The sequence below is a fragment of the Haliotis cracherodii genome, unplaced genomic scaffold, assembly GCF_022045235.1.
Source record: "Haliotis cracherodii isolate W230 unplaced genomic scaffold, xgHalCrac1.p SCAF_8, whole genome shotgun sequence".
Taxonomy (NCBI): domain Eukaryota; kingdom Metazoa; phylum Mollusca; class Gastropoda; order Lepetellida; family Haliotidae; genus Haliotis; species Haliotis cracherodii.
Genome location: NW_027266341.1, coordinates 11,780,842 through 11,803,650, shown reverse-complemented (window position 1 = coordinate 11,803,650; position 22,809 = coordinate 11,780,842). Strand labels below are relative to the sequence as shown.

The window sequence follows — 22,809 nt, the reverse complement described above, 5'->3', positions numbered from 1 at the left end:
CCAGCAATATCACGACAGGGGACACCAGAAATGGGTTTTTAACCTGTGTCTTCGGTGTGACGAGCTAGCGCTAACCACTAGGCTAACCGACCAACCCTGGATAAACTATGAACACAATATTGTATTTTTTCTAAGACACCACGCACACAACTTTGTAATAAAACATCCACTCTAACAGACATAATGTGTAGGCATAAAGTACACGGAGAAAAGGGAAAAGGAAAAAGATTAAATAATCTGGCGGCTCCACCTCTGCTACTATGCAGAGAACACTTCCAAACTTTCCGGGTTCGACTTGGCCTCCGGTAACCCATGAATGTTGTATTATCCTACCGCGATGGATCGGGTGATCAGGCAGTATAACACTGCTGATTGTGGGGCATCATGGCCCGGAAGTATGGTTATCCCTCATGCTTCCCAGGACGAATATGTCTGGTCTAGCGTCGATTACTTACAGTCTATCTAGAGTATGGTAGGGCGTCTCATTCAATAGATGTCAATGGGGTTATGTTCCTACAAGCATGTAAACTTTGTTTTTCCTGTGTCATTTAAAAACAATTGAAGCTCTTCGGTTGGATGACTAACAAAAACAAAATCATGAATTGTTCAGTATTGACCTGGGATATCTTCATTTCAACATTATTCATTTCAATACCAATAGCTCTCGGGCCCATGCGTATGTCCTAGTCTGCTTTTGCTTTTATTCCAGTACATCCCCCTGTAAAATAAGTAGTACATCGGTATTGTGTAACATACAAGTCATTAAAGAATATCTACGCTATAATCACCTTCCTTATTGATCGGGACCCGTGAAGATTCCGGGGTAGAATAGGTCTTCAGCAACCCATGATTGCCGTAAAAGGTGACTATTCTTGTCGTAAAAGGCGACTAACGGGATCGGGTGGTCAGGCTCGCTGACATGGTTGATGCATGTCATCGATCCCAATTGCGTGGATCGATGCTCATGATATTAATCACTTGATTGTCTGGACCAGACTCGATTATTTACAGACCGCCGTCATATAGCTGGAATATTGCTGAGTGCGGCGTTAACCAACCAACCAACCAACCAACCTTATTGATCGGATGGTCAATCTTGGTCACAGTATCAATCACAGGATTATCTTTGTCCAAGACTCCCAAGACTTACAGGCTTAACTACTGCTGGCTATGGTGCATACAAGAAACAAACGAGCAAATCCTTCTGTTAATTTTGCAATAGGTTGGTAAAACATGCGCGTCTGTCCTATTGATCGGACAGTAAATATAAGTAAACAGTCATTGACGAAGGAAAACATATCACATATGCACGTGGTCGAATGCACTTGAGCAGAGTGGGTTATTATCACTCATCGGATTGTTGTTCTCAATAACAATGTTTGTTTGTTGTTTAACGCCGCATTCAGCAATAATCCATCTATATGACGGCGGTCTGTAAATAATCGAGTTCGGACCAGACAATCCAGTGATAGACAGCATTAGCATCGATCCACGAAATTGGGATACGATGACATGGATCAACCAAGTCAGCGAGCCTGACCACCCGATCCCGTTAGTCGCCTCTTACGACAAGAATAGTCGCCTTTCATGACAAGCATGGGTTGTTGAAGACCTATTCTAAGCCGGGTCTTCACGGGTCCTGCGATGTTCCCGGGCAGATACTGTAGGCTGTTTCAATATGGTTTGCATGCAAGAGCGCAGGAAAGTGTTCCATTGTTCAATCCTGTGTCATGGACTGATAGCGTGCAGTGGATGTAAGCGTAAGAGGTGTTCTGCTGTACCTCTACGTTTCGGGCACTTTAAGGTCCCCTTCACTGGATGGAAGATATGCCAACAAATCCCTTTCAATATACATTACTACTGAAGGTCAAGAGAACTGTTGTCCTGGTATACACATCTGGCCTTCTGCTATTAAACCACGTAAATTTGCAGATAATGACGACTTTATCAAAGATCACTTTTCTGTATTTGCTTTGCTAACGAATAAGAAACTACAGAACATACTTCTCAATCTGTACTTCACATTGCCAATTATCGGATTTGTAGCTGGCTTCGGCGAAACCGCAATATTGGGAAAGGGAGGTCACTGTCATTACAATCTGGGGTTCTGTACGTTGTTTTCGTATTTTCAACAAACAACGTTGACGTTGATTAATTCCCCATCTAATCCCTAAAGTAAAACGTATTCTTAACCACATATTGATGGACTATTGACTGATTTACCTCCAACAGCAGACCCTTTTCCGCCTCAAACTGAAAAGTACAAATATGTTGATATGTGGCCTGCGAACACATTATATCATTTTATGAAGTTTATATATAATAGCAAAACGATATGTTCAATATGAAATGATGGTGTATACATGTATTGATATTACTGCACACGCACAAACATACAATGTTGGCACGCACGCCCTTTCAGAAATCTTGATCAAATTATTCTGTATTAGGTATGTTAAATATGGTATCTGAATCTTCAGTGATAACTCAATATAGACTTAATATTTCGTTTTTGTAAGGCGGAGTATTCAAATGACAAATATCTGTACATCCATTCAGCAACACATCACGCAAATCTTACGAAACGAAACATTTCGACATTGTAATAATTATGAACGTTATTTAGAATTTATGTTAAGGAGGAACTCATTTACTTGACTCGCCTTACTTAACCGATTCCGTTAGTCGTCTCTTACAAGCATAGTCGCCTTTTACGGCAAGCATTGGTTGCTGAAGAACAATTCTAACCCGCATCTTCACGGGTCTTGTCTCGGATGTGAATCATCGAAAGTCCCCCGGTGTTGAGAGTTCCACTTCGAGGAGCTATCTGTCCTGGGTGTTAATCATCGACTGTAAACAAACCCCTCCCAGTGGAACCATCTACACCGGGGGATAGCGAAGATCCTTGCAACCATAACAACTAAGGTTGGTCACTCTGTTTACGCGAAATGTAGTGTGACACGTCTAAAGTTCGAGATTTTACGATCCGATCATAAGTGCTGCCAATAACAATCACCCGAAATAATTTTACAATATATAATGTCACATAACAATACACATTCACGAATATCATACTTCGATGTGTTGATTCTTCCCTGGTGGACTAAACCGAATGAACAGTTCTTTTTTGTATTTAGCTAAAAACTAAATCTGCTGATCTTGCATTGCTTATGTGTAATTCCGTACACGCGCATATAAAGTGCAGTCTGATATTTCATCCTTAAACAATAACGTGAAGTATATCCAGTGTGGTATAATCTGACCAAGTCTTGTGGGGTAGTTAGAGTGACTGAAGTATCAGTTCACAACACACTTTGAAACACAAACTGGTTGTTCCCTTACCCATTGCACAACTCGAGAACATTCGTCAAATAGTCCATCCATAAGTTTATAAATAACACGTTCACCATCAAAACTGTATACTGTGTGAACCACACATCTACAAATTATTCAAATGAACAAATGTGTACAATATGTAGATTACAAAAATGAGTCCCCGTTAGATATAGATTTTATTGCGAGTGTATATGAAAACGAATCTAACTGAGCGAAGATGAGTTAGGTTTGTTTTGAAATACTGTAATATTCGGTGATGAGACGTAAAAATTGAAATGTCATACTCATTCGACAACACCTTTGAACGGTACAGATTAGAGATCATACTTTCTTGTTACAATGGATCAATAGATATACAGACCAATGAAATTACTTACAGGAAGTCGACATTAGCCACAAAGAAAGCAGCTTTCTTAAGCATTGCGGCACTAGCTTCAAATTATCGACTTCCATTCCAGACTATGCTTTAGAAATCAGTCTATTTTGAATCAGTCATACAGTCCGTAACAATAGTTTTGTGTTAAACTTTAGTGGTTGCATGATTAGAAAACATATTCCGCTGACAATGTAACACAACAATATTTCATTTTTCATTTTCCCACGTGTTCGTATCGTTATCTATCGTGTAGTTGTCCAATTTTCGATCACGAACGTTTGTACTACCTAATTTTGTTTATCTGGCATTCTCGATAATCCGACATAAGCGTATGGAACCAACAATGTAGAATTAACGGGACTTGACTGTACACCCATTCCCTCAAGATGCATACGCGAGGTCACTGCTCCGTCAACCCCGGATAGAGAGTACGAAGGTGTTGGTAACATATATGTTGAAAGTGTGCATATGTATGTCAGTGTGGATCATGATTAGACACACGAATATGCCACTCCTGACTTCACTCAGAGAAAAGTAGATAAGGAGAAGTACAAGTATCTGACGCCAATTTCTCAGAATCTGCCTTGAGAAAATGTTCCTGCTGCTTACGCCAAGTTCCACAGTTGGACAAAATGTCTATTGCCCTAGAACATCTTCCCATTTGACAAATGTATTGTTTTGTTTAAACGAATCACCGGATGTTGACGGGGTGATGTGTGTGTGTGTGTGTGTGTGTGTGTGTGTGTGTCATAGAAAAACAGTTCTTTACTCACAACAGAATCACAAGAACGACGATGACCAGGCTGACGTGTACCACAACTGCAGGGGCAATCGTTTCTGTGCACAAGACGACAAAGATTCACATACACTTTGCAAACCAAAGTCAAGATCGCATTCACATGAATTTTACATATATTCTGAAGGCATTGATACTGTTATACAGAACTTAAAAATAGTACCTCCTGACAACTGCGCTCGCGGATTTGCAAAATCAGTGCAGACGATACCACAAGCAGGCATCAAATACTGTTGCTCGTAAGCTACACTGCAAGTATCGAGTCGTCACATCGATGACTACACATAGATCAAGAACTCCATCGCAGTCCCCTGTTCAATAGACACATGTTGTCCAGAATCGCGGTATTCACGCCAATGTTTTTTTATGTTTGTTTAGCGGGACAGTCAAGAACACTTGTTTTAGCCCTGCTAAAATTTATTGAACTAAACTTCCTTGCAAATGCCAACACACTGTGACTATATGACGTCAACGCCAGAGAATAAGAAGTCGACAAAAGAGATTGCCTTGAGCATAAAAGGCAAACAGCGGCGAATATTTAATGACTGGATCGCTGAAAATCAGTGATGAAAATTCAGATGTTTGTGAAAAGCGTAAGCATATCCTGCTCTAACGGTTGAAAAGTAAGCGTGTGTTGCTAGCCTGTAAACAAACCAGACAAACATGTGTTCGATGAACCAGAAAAGCCAGAGACACGATACTCACGAACATATGAACTTGTTCTGGCAGCATGCCTATGTATTCTGGACCACGGGTTTACCGTGAAACCATTACTTGAAATACCAGACTGAGATTAACTTAATATACTCACCAGCGTTTGAACTATTTGGGTCTGACGATGTAGCAGCTACACAGTTGTAGATGACGCTATGTGACGCTGCGATGTACTGACAACCGTCAGTGCATATCCTTTGTTGGCCTTCTTCTTGCATTTGACACTTGCCTCCTTCAGTGCAATCAGTTCCACATCTGAGATTACACATTCTGCCGTAATAACCATCAATGCATCCTAGCTTGCATCTCCCACTTCTGAAACAACTTTCCTTACAACCATGACACTTCTTATTACATGCTACCCCACAGTCTTTATCATTGCATTCTACACATGTGCCATCTCCTTGAAGGCAAATGTGATTCTTACAATCTGGGAAACAAGTTTTTTTGCACATTTCTCCAAAATATCCCGGACTGCAGTTGGCGTTGTATGCACCCGTGGCTCCACGAATATATTTCCCCGTGTTGTCCTCCACTGGTGCGCAGTTTGTTGAACAGGTCTTGTCACAGGTCGCACCATACAAACCAGCTTTGCAGTACCTGTTGCACTCTCCAGACTTGTACCTCGTCCTACAGTTGGGACAGGGCACCTGGCAGTTAGGTCCCCTGTAGTTCGACTTACAACATGTGTACTCCGCGTCGTGGCAGTTCACACCAGTGTTTCTCCCCATACGCCTGACCTTCAAAACACCTAATGAAGAACTACCATTGTTAATATTCAATCCCGTTTAGAAACAATATGATTTAGGAAAAATCACAAAACGTCAAAAATGGTTATCTATAATGAGTGACTAAGAGAGAATACTAACACTGCAAACATCGTTTTTTCCCGTATATGGGCATTGAACGACAAAAATTCATTAAAATTAATATATTGGTGAGCGTTCAGAATGTTCGGAAAAGCGTCGAGTGTTTCAAGCGTATAATAGACGGAAAAACGATGCTTCTTGCTCCGCCTTGTACAAATATATGTTAACAGCCAATCACATTGGGCCGGTCCCTTGATGCACGTGATGCCCAAGGCGTGTTTTAGGAAGCAGCAGGTTACCTCTAGGATGCAGTAGGTTACGTTTTTCTTCACAAATAGCCGATACGTCAGTTTTAAGGCTAGGTGAACTGTCAATTGAACTCAGACATGCACCAAAAGGTCAAACTAAACCATGTAACCACGTTTATTTACATCACATATCCCTCCACAATGAACAGTAAGCTCTATCGGACAATCAGCTGTGCATTATTTGGTTACAGTAGTGAGTGAGTGAGTGAGTTTGGTTTAACGCCGCTTTTAACAGTTTTCCAGTTATATCACGGCGTGTCAGCTTAATGTGGGAGAAAAGCCCGAAGTGATGCTGGTCTCAGACGTTTACCACTTCGGTGAAACCCACGAGCACGGGTATGGGGCTGACAAACCTAGAAACATAATCGGGGCGAACCGGGATTCGAACCCAAATAATAGGTTTCTGGCGTGTCCAAGGGACGCAACTCTGCACAGTGAATCGCGGCGCCTAAGACAACTGGGCCACCCATGCCCCTGTTACAGTAGTGAATGAAAGTAAATCTATGAGATGTTGCTAAAAGTGATGAGAATGGAATATTTCATAATTGAGTCGTTTAGCTTCTTACACTCAACATTGTCTTTGTTTTTGTTTGTAAATAAAATTATCTGTCCCCAAGATCAAATATCCCAGCCACTCTGTGCAGTCCCTGACCACTCTCCGCCCTCCCACGTCAAATGCGGCATTAGTCAATTGTTCCAGCCCTTGAAGTGTGTAATAAAAGAGAAATTCGCTACGGTGAACAGTGGAATCATACGTAGGACGTCGTCTATTTTCGCCAGCAGTGCAATTCGCCTACAGTGTCATTAAACAAATACCTGCACCAGTATTTTGTCATTTTAAGTTTACCCTTTGCAGATTCTCAGACGGATCCCGTTAACAAAGAGTTGTTACGAGTGGATCCATAACACAGTATCCATTCATAACAAGAGACATCACACAACAATTTAAGAGCATTTTTTTCTGCTTTCAAAGAATAAAATTTAAAAGTATTACTTCGTGCTAAAGTGTCCCATGTCGCATAATAAATAATAAATTTCACATTGCACATAAATCCATCGAAATGAAGTTAAATGCATTGTGGTACATTTTCGAGTTCAACCTGGGTTTACACATTGACTATACACTTATTTCCCTCTCATGTTATCCCGAAGTATTTGTCTGTAAATAATAAATATTTCAGACAATGTCTTATAAATGGATTGCCGATATGATGGAAAATAAACACCAAACTTATAGCCGCAAACGAGGAGGATAATTATTTAAATACATTAAAATTTCAGAAAAGTAATAAGCTTAAGGCAGTTTGTAATCTTGAAACTTATAATTAAAAGATGAGCTGATCATCCGCTGTTGCCATGTGGCATGGTCTCGCATACACGTACTCTGGTAACTTTAAGCATCACAATATCTGCTCAGATCCCAGCAAATTCCCACCACTGGAGGATATGATAGTAATTAAGTACATGGTACCATGGATGTATATGACCTGTTATAATATGTGTTTAAAAATACGGTTTGGGGGCGTTAATAAAATACACGCTGATATATTCTAATCAATTCAACTGGATAATTGAATCCGATTTATTTCACATAATATACTACACATAATTTTGATCACCCGGGAAAATCCGGGTTAGAATAGGTCTTCAGCAACCCATGCTTGTCGTAAGAGGCGATTTTTTTTAGTTGTTCAACGCGGCAGATATGTAATGGCGGTCTTTCATTCATGGTACAGTTCCAGACCGAACACAGCTAGTCTGACGTCAAAGACACCAAACAGAATTATGATGCGTTAAGTATGACGGCACATTCTGAGGTGGAAAGATAAACATATTTTCCTGTTCTCATCGTGTTTTCTGCCCAGTACCGCTGCGTCTCCTCAAAATTAAGTAATTTGGCTAATAAACACTATAAAGTTATGGGTATTGGTGAGTATTTGCTGTGCATATATTTGCCTCCTTCATCCCATGGAAAATTAACTTACGAACTGTGCAAACACGTATATTTAAAAAATAAATATTAAACGTCTACGCTAGAGAATAACCAGTCTCGATTGTCCGCCGGGACAAATTCCACAGGGCGTTAAAAGCAAAATAGCCGTGAAAATGATATGAATGGATCACTGACAATCATTGACAACACGAGATGTTCGAGGTGATTTGACGTTCCGACAATTCGCCCATACTGCAATAGATGGTTCCCATAGGTGTCTAATGTTGACTCTATCATTGCCTGCATTGTATCTTAATTGATAAAATTAGGATAAATATTATGACTATTTCATGTCCACAAACAGGTCCATTGTAAGAAAAATGCCGCCAGTGAGCAAATATACTGCAAGAAATACACATAAAAGTGTTTCCCTTACCATGACAATGTTTTCCTTAACAAATTATTGAGCTGCGTATGCATCGCCGACAATTGAACTCTATTGGAAGTTTTACCAAAAGTTTAAGTCATGATTGCGGCCTGGTTAGTCACTTGCAGATGCACGATTGCATATAACTGACATTATCAAGACAAAGAACAATTTACAGTTATGTATACAAACCTTTTTCAAAATCATCACATGACCCGTCGATTCTGCATTTCCCTTTTCTGCACACTGGACCGCATGGTAGGTTGCAAAGCTCTCCGTAAAATCCATCAACGCATTTCAAGCATCTCATTCTTAGGGACCCGTTCCACAAAGCGATCTTAGCGCTACGACTGTCGTAAGTTAGTGTTAAAGAATAGGAGTTACGACCGACTTAGCGCTAAGATCGCTTTGTGGAACGGGGCCCAGGTCACATTGTAGGCAGTATTTGGGGCAGAGTTGTTGAGAACCTGGCAACGTTATTGTTAAACATGTCCTTGTTTAAAAATATGTTTTTGAAAATACTGCACTGTTTGTTTGTTTGTTGTTTAACTTAACGCCGCACTCTCATATTCCAGTTATATAATCAGCGAATAATCAGCGAGCCTGATCACCCGATCCCGTTAATCGCCTCTTACGACAAGCATAGTCGTCTTATGGCAAGCATGGGTCGCTGTAGACTTATTCTAACCTGGGTCTGAATATTGCTTTAACAAGAACAATAACACAGAATATAGGGCCTCTGGAATTATTTTCAGTCATTCCCTTAATGCCACATATACGTGTAAGGCTTGATGAGCTATAAAATGAGTGACCTTGGGGTTAACGCTGCTGTAAACAATATTTCAGTATCACGGCGTGTCATCCTGGGGAGGTGCACAAAGCAAGGTCATAGACATTTCAACAATGAATTACCACCACTATCGTGTAGGTCACTATGCAGCTGCAGCTGAAATTTCTTTTGTCTCCATACAAAATTCCAGCACCCATTAGAATATCAAAAGGTCGGTGGTCCCTTAGACGACCAGGCCATCCGTGCCCGAAGGTACACTAGGAAGCACGATACTGATCCAGAAAAATGTGTTCTGTACAGTTGAACTTATCGTGCCGATTTTGTTTGACGGCAATGAAGAGGTCTTTACGGTGGCAGTTTCGATGTAGCAATATAAGTGTATAAAATACAAATACAGACGACCAGGAGTAGGGTTATTGTGTTTAATAAGACATTCAGAAATATGAGAATATACATACTTATCACATTCACCAAGGCAACATGAGCCAAAGCCACCTTCCTTTAAAAACCTGAAAATTATAAAAACTGTTGTAAGTATATTAAGATATTCATCCTTGCAGCACAACATCGTATAGTAAGTATACTGTACACATCCTCGGTCATTCATAATTTCATGTTTCTCAGAAAATATACTGAAAAGGTTAGTGTGAGTGCTACATGTGGGTCAAGAAATTGGTACACAATACTCCAGCTTTTATCGTCAATTCAATATGCAATCAAGACTGACACGGTGTACTCCTCTGGGACACACAAACCAATTGTTATATAATACATCATCTGTCCTTTTGCTCGTAATTGTACCTTCAAGTTAATACTGTTCAAAATTTATGTAGCTCTGGCACGTTTTAGATGTAGTTAACACTCATGAAAAATATGAGCATGAAGATATAAACGACAACGACGAGAAATGCGAATGTGTCAATTATGTAACTGCGACACTATTGGAGAGGAGTTTCACTTTGTTAGGATTTGCAATGCTTATAATGCCATCAGGTCAAAATATATTTATCAACACTTTTACGTTTACCATCTCGTAAATATAATGAGCTCATGCTTTCCTCCTATCCACGTTCAATTAAACAAAATTCAATTTACGTATCATGCAATGTTTTTTGAGGCAATGTAAAATGAATTGACATAATATGTATTATCATCTCTCAAATATATGACATATGTCCAACCCATATTTGTAATTGGCCGATTGCCTCATAACAATTCTTGAATAAACATCTTCAACAGGATGAAAGCAAAGATTGTTGCAGGCTTTATTTTAAAACACGTAATTATGTCAATCCGTGATTCGAACACACAAACTTAATGCCTGCCACTCTTAATGTCCACTGGTTACCAGGGCCCCTTAATTTTAGGATTTAAAGATTCCAAAGTGCCGGCCTCAACTTAAAATATATAGTCAGATTATTTCATATTACGGCAATTTAGAAAAAAATGTTTTTATTATAAATGTTACACCATTATAATTTTTATCATAATTATATTCCACCGATTGTGCATGCATGTTACGCGTTTTATTAAGTTTGCTTTGTTGTTTGACGAGCAGCTGTGTTTTTGGAGTGTTTCTAGAATTTCTACTGCGAAGGTGTTGTATTTTTTTCTTTTTGCCTAAGGTGGTGTTACGTTATCAAGATGGAATATTTTCAATGCAAAAAGATACATGAATGTATATACAATAACAAATCTGTTCTTGTCAGTATCAGGATTTCCAACGAAAAATGATCATGAGTAAATACTTTTAGGATGATTGTATAAAGATATATTATGTCTTAGAAGCTGTTGTTCCTAAATATCCGAAAATAGCCTGGCTGGTTTCGACTTTGAGACTCTCCTGGCTAACGTACATACGATTTAGTTATGTTATTATGATTTCCTTTCTTCGCACTGGTAGCTGGACCTAAAACGAAATAGGGACACATATTCTTTTTAAAGAAAACATTATCACCCTACCATACCAAGTACGATTAAGTTGAAAGTGGGACACTGCCCTGTCAAGCAGCTCACATTCTTGTCCTTCATTTGAACAATTATACAATACATATGTAGATTTCAAATAAGAAAATTTAAGTCTTCTCAAATGTTCAAGTTTAGACTGTCTTGCGTGATCATCGAGTTGTTTACAGAGTAAATAACCGACGGCAAATTCCGACATGATTTGTGTTTACCGCCATACTATACTCAACACGGAAGTCGGTAAGGGTAGAAAAAAGGTCACAGTCTCGCTTTCGAATCGGGAATTTCCACATCGCGGGAGTCACTACACGTCGTCATAACATAATTGCAACTGATGCATGAGAAAACATGCCCTCAATAATAAACAAATAATCAGATTTAAGACTTTAGTTCTTGTTACCTGTAATATGTATTATTTCTAGTCTTGTTGTGGCTTTGGGTGAACTAGTTCATTCACGTTTATGCCTTCATGTTAGGAATAATGTGTGGAATTATTGGATGCCATGCCATGCCTATTGACAGCATCACCTGAGGAAAATGATATTGGCAAGTGCAATTCAGGCTTTGTCTAAGGAATCTCATGTATTGCATTAGTTCCATGTATTCCTATAAAGGAACAATGGAATTCATGTGATCAGTTTCGTGCAGTTTGGAGTATGCCGGAAGTGTTTCAGCTAGGTTGAAGTGATGAATTTCGAAATAACAGGATTATTCTATAACATGATGAAATGAGATTGGAAATGTTTATCTTCCAAACAATATATACTGAACCAAATTAAAAACTTCACAATCCTAAATTTTTAACATTTTGACCAGTTATCATTGTGGGCCCTAATCGTGTATTTAAACAGTAATGGCCACGTATTGTCTTCAGAAAACACCTGTTTTTGTGCAGGTGAATCGATCAAAATCAAGTGCACATCACTATAGTGGCAAAAGTGTTTTTTCACGTGCAACTGGTCACGTGGCCAAAATACCGCACGTGTTGTCAGCCATACTTGTTAGCAGTCATTAACAAAAAAAGAAAAACACAAGAAAACAAAAGTCTTTATGGCCATTTGTCATGAAACGCCTTTCAAATGTGCAACGTGAATGTGCCATCAGCATGTTGCAGACGGGAACGGCCGTAGCTGAAGTCGCAAGGACGATGGTTTGTACAATCTTTTAACGTATTTTTGTATGATGCGGCCCGGGATCGAACCCCGGACCTCCCGCTCTCCGGGCGGAAGCTCTACCACTAGACCACGGAGGCGGTCTCTCAGAACGAAACCTTATCAGGCAGTGTAAAACGTATGGGCGTAATCATAGGAACCAAACTGAAATGAGTTAGCACCATCGGCACTGAAGCTAACTGACAGATAAAGTAAACAAAGTGTTGTTCTTTAGCTGAGAAAGATAACCATGGACCCAATAACCACACTACCACTCGCTTTGAACCACCTTTGATTCGATGACTATTAGACATTTTTATATAGTCATAATCATTTCCAACTCAAAACCATGCGATAAACATGTGATATACTATAAACCATATATATGTTCTTATCCCACTTTACATCAAAATACTAGCTTGTTATTGGTTAAGGTGCGGGCAATTATCTTCCATGTAGCCCGCTCATATTCCCAGTCGAAACACGCCTTAGGTAACTTCCATTTCTCGCGTAATTATTGTTGAGCAGAAATGAACCGATGTTTATCCGAATGTACTGGGCTAAGGGCAGTAATTCGGTTTGCGTCGTCTGCTAGCTGTCAAACTTCGTACATATATTCAGAGTCTGTATGAATGAATGTCGGTGAGATAAATTTGCTGTCAGCCGATCCCTCGTGGCATGTGGTGGGATGTACCCTGTATGTGGTGTGATGTACCCTATGTACCCCGAGCCGTTGCACTTCTGAGACGTCCATCACTGCCGACTTCAACATACCGCATCCCCCAACCCCAACCCCCATCCCTAATCCCCAGGCCCCACCCCCACTCAACGGAAAGCCGACCCGCACTGATATTACTGAAATATTAAATTTACATTAAATTTAAAGTTACAATAACCCTTAATCACTCCTTCTTGTAGATACCAACGGTCAGCAACGTCTAGCTTTTGTGTATCATGTGGCACTGCTATGACACACGGGGATGTCAAACTAACTATACATCATTTAAAACGCAAAATAGATCAAATATTCATGTGGTATGAGAGGATATTATGTTACCGGCCACTTACCACTGAAAGACTCGACATCTCTGGGGATTCTGGACACGGGTCTGCAATGAAGGAAGGGGATAAATCAATTCTACACGTCATCTCAACTCAGTCAACACAGCGTAGTGCAGACCAACATGCCTGTATCATATGTCCTCGCATGTCCTATTTTCGAATAGTTAAAACTTCACTGCTGAACAATCGCGTGATGAGTGAGTCAACATTTACTTTCGTGCTCATACCGGTAGGTGATGTCTTCAACAATAGAATTCAGCTTTTATATACCGATAAGAAAAGTGTCCTCGATAAAAGGCGTGACCTCCATTGCCTCGTCTGTAGACATCCGCTGCACTCGAGTGACGTCACCTGTTTTCGATTAGTTGTTACGTTGGTGTGGTTTCCGTGAATGAATAGCCATGTATGGTGCACAGTGTTCAACATAATTCTTGCAGTTCGACATTAAAACTCCGAAAGTAAACATTTGAAACATATTCCTAAAATATGAAGGGTAGTCAGAGTATAACATTGGTTAAATAACTTCAGGTGTCTTCTCTATTGTTGACAATAACAACCGTTGTCAGTTATTCATATGGTGGACCAACATGTCGTGGGCAGCCTCCTATGAATAGGAATCACAACTTTAAAATCAATACGGATGCTGTCGAAGCATTTGCTAAAACAATTGGAACCGGGTTTTGTGTTTCATAAACACATGCTCATGATATAGTCGGAAACGTACAATGGACTCTGCTTAAAGGAGATATTTCTTTTATGATTGTGAAAGTGTGTTGCTTTTATTCACAGTGTATTTCCCCTGTGAAGAGGTTGGTGTGTTCGGCAATCTGTGTGAGGGAGTTGCCTATAACCGGATAAGATAAGTAGTCGTTATCACAATTTGTTTCTGTTTACTGCCCAATATTCATTGAAACTTTCCTATTGATGTCACGTATAACTGCTCGTAGCAGCTCCCGTTATTCGCCCGCCCTCAAGTCTATTTTATTGCCTTGCTTTAACGGACGCATACATGACCTGATCGCTTTAGACACAATGATATTTATGAGGCAACGAAAACGTTTATGTCAACAGGAAGAATGCGTTAATAGTATCAGAGTGAAATTACGCTTTCTCCTGTTTATTCTATCGAAATAGTATATGTTAATTTTATGTGAAATCGAATTACGTTGCGAAGATGTAAACAACGCAATGTAGGATCTGTTCTAAACATCGAACAGCCTGGTATGAATGCTGTAAACAGTGGCAGTACACGTATCCATTTTCCCTGAAATCAGAGGTAACCCTTGCTTAAATTAAAACAGTGAATATCAAATAAATTGAACTGTTTATCGCTTGTTGATTATATATCTTAAATACGAGGGCTGGTCAAACCGTTCTGAGCCTGAATAACTTTCAACTATGGGCCAAAACAAAATGAACTAGTCAATGTAGTACATTGTTTGAGTAGTTCAAGGCAAGTGTGTTTGGTCTTTTGTGGCCGCTTGTATATTAGTTACAGCCAGTTGAACGTGATAGGGGTCCAAATGGACACAGACATGCAAAAGAACAAATACAGAGCAGTCATCAAGTTGTTTACTTTAGAGAAAAGAACTCCCCAAGAAATTCATGATCGCATGTCACAAGTGTATGGGGATAACTGCCCTTGCTATTCCACTGTTAAATATTTGGCAGCTATGTTTAAGGCTAGGAGAACAAGCCTTGATGATGACCCCAGGAACTGAAACGCTTCACTATCCATGTGAGAAGTGTATTGAAAAGCAGTGAGATTATGTTGAAAAATAAAATTAAAAACACTTTCTCAATTGTTGGTTTTGTTTTTTAGGCTTAAACTTTTTGACCAGCCCTCGTATTTAAATCCGCACCCTATTAATTGTGCGTAAATCAACTCATCGTTTCTCTGCAGCACAGCACTGTTGTGTATATAAAGGAAACGTTACATTGATAGAATTAAAAGGAGACCAAAAGACCCGAACACAAACACAAAGCATGCCAATAACGACATGATATACAAAAAATAATAGTATATATATTTACAAAAACACTTAAACATATTGATGCCTTCGTCCTTGAATATATACGTGATCCGCAGTGCAGAACAGTGAATGCGATTTTTTCATTGTCTTTGTGTTCATGGTGGAATGGTGCCTTCTTTCAGCATACAGCAAGGGCAAGTCCAAAGAGACGTTTCTCATCGAGCGCGGTTATGTTGCTAGTTGATCATACTCAGGAAGAGTCAAGAATCTTAACGCACAATCGGCCTATCGGAACAGGAATGCATTAATAGAGTTCCATGCCTATTGTAATCGTTTTGTTTATTTATTCATTATTTTTTATTCCGCCGTTTCTTGTACCAGGGCTACCTCAACAACTGGTGACAGGAACACTGATTATTTCGACTGATGCCTAATGACAACGGTGCTACTGCCTGTTAAAGATGAAACTCTTTCTTCTCGGACTACGTTAATGGTATATGATCCCGCAACCTCTCGGCTGTGTTTCAGCAATCAGCTCTAGTTTCAAACACGTGTTCTTGGTTTTGAATTTGCGATCCGTTCAGTGTGAACATACGCCTCAATACCCTTTCATATTTATAAGAAATTTCTGTCAAAAATAGAGTCGGCTCTACGATTCCGCCTATATCACGAGCATGTTTTATGCAACCAGATCTTCGCTGAAATGTGCGACCCGTTCAGTGTGGATCTCAAAACACCGTCTTTTAACCATAGCCACCGGTGGTCCGATTTCGCCGACATTTTGTGTGTCCATGTAGACTATGATTGCCAAAGGACAGGACCATACCTCTGAAAACTACGGGTAATATTAGGCAATACAAAGAGATTTACGTCAGATCAATTTCAGTAAATTTAAATCAGCTAATATTTGTACAAGTATCACTTGTCCACAACTTGTATTTTCAGGATTCAAGTAAAACTGTTTACTGTAAAAAAAATCACCCCCGGCTGGCTACGGCACTGATAGGTATAAGCATTCCTCAAATTAGTACTATGATGTGATTCTGCTTCATCTTCTCGGGGGAAATGTGTGTGGGGTTTTTCCCCGCTGTGGATTACCGATTAAAGTATCAGAGAGGCAGTACTGTATAATGTTTGTTTAAAAAGTATACAGAAACTGACTATAGAAATCTATCGCATTAGCGGCGCATCGTGTCAACATATCGACTCGGCTACCGTTGAAATATAAACTGAACCGATGCAAAGGCTGTTTCCACCGACAGTTTAAATGTGGATCGTTGCAGGTCAGGCACGTGTATCGATAGGCAATGTATAATGTTATCAATACATCAGTCATGGACCCACGTAAAACATCTGTTTTTCAATCTCAGGAAAATAGGAAGGGTAATCGGCCACAGCAACCTGATCGGATTTATGAAGATGGTGTTCTCGGCAGTGATGTAGGGTCATGTGTTGACTGTCTCACCCAATTGCGGTTATGGGGCGGTCGGGTAGCTTTGTGGTTAAATCGTTTGCTCGTCACGCCAAAGACCCGGGTTCAATTCTCGACATGGGTACAATGCATGAAGTCCATGTTTGGTGTCCCCCGCCGTGATATTGCTGGAATATTGCTAAAAGCGGCGTAAAACCTTACTCACCCTCTCACTCTCCCATTTTGGTTCTCGGCAACATCTGTTGATAATGGCTACCGTAGTTGTCTTGAATTTAACGCATTTTGTTGACACTTCTTTCGACACAAATCCAAAACAAAAAGCAACGAATTCAAAAATCAAGAATCTCCACAATATGCGCATTTTAATAGATAATAACAAATTAGACGATAAAAACTATCGTCGTCCTCACACGACAATAAGCGAGAAGATTCAACAGTGTATTCTTTCCCGATGGGATTTACACTGGTACGATCAACGATACTGGTGATTCTTCATTGCCCATTGCTCGTACCCAAATAACAACATTTGTCCTTCAACGTTATTTTTAAAATCCAAATAAGTACAAATTATAAAGTACCAAACTCTTATAACCAGCGTGAGTCGTCATGCGATTGTACAACAATTTCGTGCCCAGTTGACAAAAATATTGTATATCTGACACTTCGTTTAGTTATTCCGAATTGATACTGAAACGATTCTAATTCGCAGAAATTGTATTATGAAAATATAAAGATCCCGGACACACAAAAAGCTGTTAGTATTACGCGCGCAAGTGCGCACTCGAACACGCACGCACGCACGCACGCACACCAACACTCACACACACGTATGCACGAGCACACACATACATACACACGTTCGCACACACAAACACGTACGCGCACACACACGAACACATACACAGAGCACAGATGTAGAAGGAAGTATGCCACATTGTCACTACAAGTAGATCAAACAACACGGAATGAAAAACTAGAATTATTCATTGTTGCATTGTACGGGCGCCTTACTTTTATCCAATTTATTCTTGTTTTTACACACATACATCTGGACATTTTGGGACAGTGTGGAACTTCTCCTCATTGCAATTACAACTGTCTTCTATATGGCGCAAGGTGAGTCTTATTTCCACACTCACAAAGGGTTGTGTTTATACTTTTGTTACATAGATCATAAAGTAAGTGCGATGTTCTGTAGATGAACATATAGTGTTTACTGGCAGACAGAAGGTATACCGCTAATGACCTCCAAAGTGCACACTGAGAATCGCACGCCGCGGGCAGATGCTTTCCTAGGGGAAAGAGACATAAAGAGCATCGCCATGGCGACCTTTAGCTTTGGCATTAAAGACGAAAAACAATTCCAGCAATGATGTTTGTGACCAGTACAGTCACTTTTCAATACCGATAACAATATGTTTCTTAAACCACAGCACCGACACCGACACCGACCCCGACCCTGACCCTGACCCCGACCCCACCGAGTTACCAATTATAGCGTTATTAAATAAATCAGGCCAAATTCCTCCATGACACTGAAAAAATACTCTCTTCGTTTCAAAATTTAATTAAGTGCCGTTAACGGGTAACATAGCTATACACTAAAAAATATTATGTGTTTCTACTAACTTATATAACTATGAGTCAAAAGTATAGAGTATAAAGTCATACATAATATCAAAGGACACCATGAAAAAAACGTATTATATATACTTGCTTGGTCCTGAAATAATTAGTCATGGATAGATAGTGACGTATCATTTATTTCATTTCAGCAATATCCTTCTGCTCGATCAATGACACAACTGTGCATTGCTACCCATGCAGTGACATCTGCACATCAAATACAAACGCCTGCTTTAGGTGTCCCGTTAACTGTGTCCACCCCTGTGAGTTTGTGTGCAGTGCGTGGTGCCTTCACCAAACATGCGAGTATCAGCGAGGACAGCTCATGTGCTCAGAGGGATGCCAAGATGGGCGAGCAGGGATATCTTGTCATGAGTTTTGTGCACAAGACTGCCAAAGCTGTGATCAGTTTACATCAGAGTGCAAAGAAGTAATTGGGAGTCCTAAAAGAACAGATGCTGCATCTTCTGGTACATGTTTCAAATAGTTCTGGTCAACGCTTAATATATTATTGAATAGATCATGTCATCACCAGATTGAGTGAGTGAGTATTCGTTTTACGCAACTTTTGTCGATATTGTTGCAATATCATAGTAAAATTGGCTTCAGATCATTGTTGGGAAACAAGAACCCAGGTTATAATAACCATGCTGCAATAACTGTTTGATAAGCATTCTAGAAGTTGGAAGGTTTCGATGTAGATTCTTACACCGTTTTCCTGCTTGAGAACCGTCTATACGTAGTACTCTTAATCGTAACGTCGCTGATGCAATAAACCTGAAGTTGGCATTCATAGGGTTGTCCGTTTAAGTATTTTTACAAAAAGCAACGAATTCAAATCAAGAATCTCCACAATATAAACATAAACCTGAAGTTGGTATTCATAGGATTATCCGTTTACTTATTTACAAAAAGCAACGAATTCAAATCAAGAATCTCCACAATATAAACCTAAACCTGAAGTTGGCATTCATAGCTAGGGTGGTCCGTTTACTTTTTACAAAAAGCAACGAATTCAAATCAAGAATCTCCACAATATAAACCTTAACCTGAGGTTGGCATTCATAAGGTTGTCCGTTTACTTATTTACAAAAAGCAACGAATTCAAATGAATTCGAATTTGTCGTTCATCTAATCGTTACGTTTACTTGTTGCTACATTATCCCTACCCCTTGTTTCGACAACAAACACCTTCAGTGTTAATCATTTTAATGATATTTCTATTGCTGATATTTTTTTGGAAAACTGCGAATAATAATTCCCTTAAATAGTGTTTGTCTTTGACCAGTTGGGGACTTCATACTGTGATTTCACGGTACATATCATATTTTTCAACACTTCTAGTTGAAGGCTTTGTCTTCAATAAACATGTTTCCGTAAAATAGATACCGCACATACAATAACACGCATATGAATCAAATTACAATAATTCCATGTCTGAAGTCATTGCGAAGGTCACTATAGGAGTTAAATCTTCAGTGAATGATACGTCCTTTCAACTGGCACAACCAGAGCTGCTAATACACTTTTCTATGTGATGGAAATAGTTTGGGGTCCTTGTCATTTGGGTTTGGGTGCATCTTGCATTTTATTGAAATGATCTATGTTTGATAGCCCATTAAACTACAATGTGTCATAACTGACTTTTCCATACTTGATATGGTATTGAAGGTGGCGGTTTATAACGTTTCGAAACCTGGTGTGTCTTGCGTTAAACGTCAGTATCATATTCCTGGTATGTAAATGAAAGAGTCAATGGCCCAGTAAATTGCAAAATATATCTGGTGTTCTACGATTGATTGTCTGGAATTTTTAGGCGGTACTAAAATTACTTATACATGTTTTATCTAAGTTCACATGTGGTGAATAACAATTATTCTCCATGGTGACATTCACATTATATTCGTTATGTATTTTTCACAGAAACACTTGTTGATCACTTTTCTTTTCACTCTAGGCGGTTGTCGTGGAAACGTGACGTCATCATTGTTTACTGACGCCATTGGGGTTTTTTTCCGGGTGATATCATACATTGTCCGATTGTGTACACTTCTTGGATCCGAATGAACTTTCCAGGCATCATTGCTCCATAACTCTTAATCTAGGAAGTAGTTATTTCTCCTACCTTGATATGCAAACGTTGATTGTACTTGATGTAGTTGTGGCCTTATTCGAATGCTTTGCATTGAGCTAGGTCATCTTAATGGTCATGAAAATAGGCTTACCGCTGCAGTTGGAACGCAGTTGAAACACTCGGAAGAGAAGTAAATAGGAGGATTACGTAACTATATATCTTTACTGTTTCCACAGAACAATGGCTGGTAATGGGCCCTGTGTTTGCCGTCATTCTTCTTCTGGTCATTGCTGCTGGGCTTTGTTACAGGAGGAGGCGCGCTCTTGGTTGTCTCACCAGGTAAAGTGAGTGAGTGAGTGAGTGAGTTGGGTTTAACGCCGCTTTTAACAGTCAGTATTACAGTTATATCGCGGCCTGTCAGCTTGATGTGGGAGGAAGCCCCGAAGTGATGCAGGTCTCAGACGTTTATCACTTCGGTGAAACCCACGAGCACGGGTATGGTGCTGACAAACCTAGAAACATAATCGGGGCGAACCGGGATTCGAACCCACAAGCATAGGTTTCTGGTGTGCTAAAGGGACGCGGCGCCATAGACGACTGGGCCGCCCGTGCCCCCCTCCAGGTAAAGAATAAACCTCATTGGTGAAACCTATACAATATTATCTTGAAGGTAACATTCTCCTTTTCTTCCCCGTGTTATATGCGCCTTTAATTTACAGGGAATGTTCAGAGAGGTGTTGCAGTCGTGGAAAAGTAATTCAATAGAAAAAAGCATTAGCTCGAGAGGTTCCCACTTATTGCTCTGCAGCCTGAAAGCGAAACACAAGTTCCCATTGTATCTACATGTATTATTTTCGACGACCCCGAGACCACATAACTACTTCCACATTGTCGTCATGTCGTTAACACCGGCATCCCCACAGTGGTTGTGTTTCCTATTATTTTGTGTTCTACTGTGTTACTTAGGGGTAACGTTTTGTTAACAACAATACAATATATATGACCATATGTTCAAATGAAACAAACTGAACTAATTGTTTCTGTTACAGGGGGGGTGGTCGGGTAGCCTAGTGGTTAAAGCGTTCGCTCGTCACGCCGAAGACCCGGGTTCGATTCCCGACATGGGTACAATGTGTGAAGCCCATTTCCGGTGTCCCCCGCCGTGATATTGCTGGAATATTGCTAAAAGCGGCGTAAAACTCACGCACTCACTCACTGTTACAGAGATCTAACCAATGAGAGATTAAGTGACATTACTGAAATAATAGTTCAAAGTGGTTAAACCTATATCCACCACTCATGATCAACTGTCATAATCAACGATCTTCAGTGTTGAGCCTCAGTGCATAATAGTTGAGTGTCATGAAACCTTGGGAGGGATTACTACCGAATATCATGTAAAGCAGTATAAAATATTTACGTGTTATGAGAACATATTTTTATTACAGACCTCTTACCTTTGAAAGACGTGCCATCTCCGGGATATCTGGACACGGGCCTGCAATGACGGAAGAGGATGACTCAAGATGCACACGCGAGGTCACTGCTCCGTCAACCCCGGGTAGAGAGTTCGAAGGTGTTGGTAACATATATGTTGAAAGTGTGCATATGTATGTCAGTGTGGATCATGATCAGACACACGAATATGCCACTCCTGACTTCACGCAGAGAAAAGTAGATAAGGAGAAGTACAAGTATCTGACGCCAATTCCTCAGAATCTGCCTTGAGACAGTTGGACAAAATATCTATTGCCCTAGAACATCTTCCCATTTGAGAAATGTGGTTTTTTTTTGCTTAAACTAACTACCGGATGTTGACGGTGTGTGTGTGTGTGTGTGTGTGTGTGTGTGTGTGTGTGTGTGTGTGTGTGTGTGTGTGTGTGTGTGTGTGTTGGGAGGGGGGGGGGGGTATCCTCGGTTGTTGTCTGTCCTACGTGATTGACTTTTCTATGGAACCTCACACATTTGGACCGAATGGTCAAATCATGATGTTTCATAAGTTGATGTATTTACATGCTATGGAATGTGTCTCCGTTA

At 40.0% G+C, this 22,809-nt stretch overlaps 1 protein-coding gene and 1 pseudogene across 1 annotated transcript; one reads left to right on the top strand and one right to left on the bottom strand.

Annotated features, from left to right (window-relative positions):
- Positions 1–4,481: 4,481 nt before the first annotated feature.
- Positions 4,482–13,691, bottom strand: LOC139450180 (scavenger receptor class F member 2-like; annotated as a pseudogene).
- A 2,749-nt stretch (positions 13,692–16,440) lies between these two features.
- Positions 16,441–22,500, top strand: LOC139450179 (uncharacterized). Its single transcript, XM_071231854.1, has 5 exons — positions 16,441–16,481; positions 18,139–18,188; positions 18,848–19,168; positions 21,009–21,111; positions 22,221–22,500. Exons 1-5 carry the CDS (start codon positions 16,441–16,443, stop codon positions 22,498–22,500), a joined length of 795 nt encoding a protein of 264 aa, XP_071087955.1.
- The last annotated feature ends 309 nt before the right edge of the window (positions 22,501–22,809 follow it).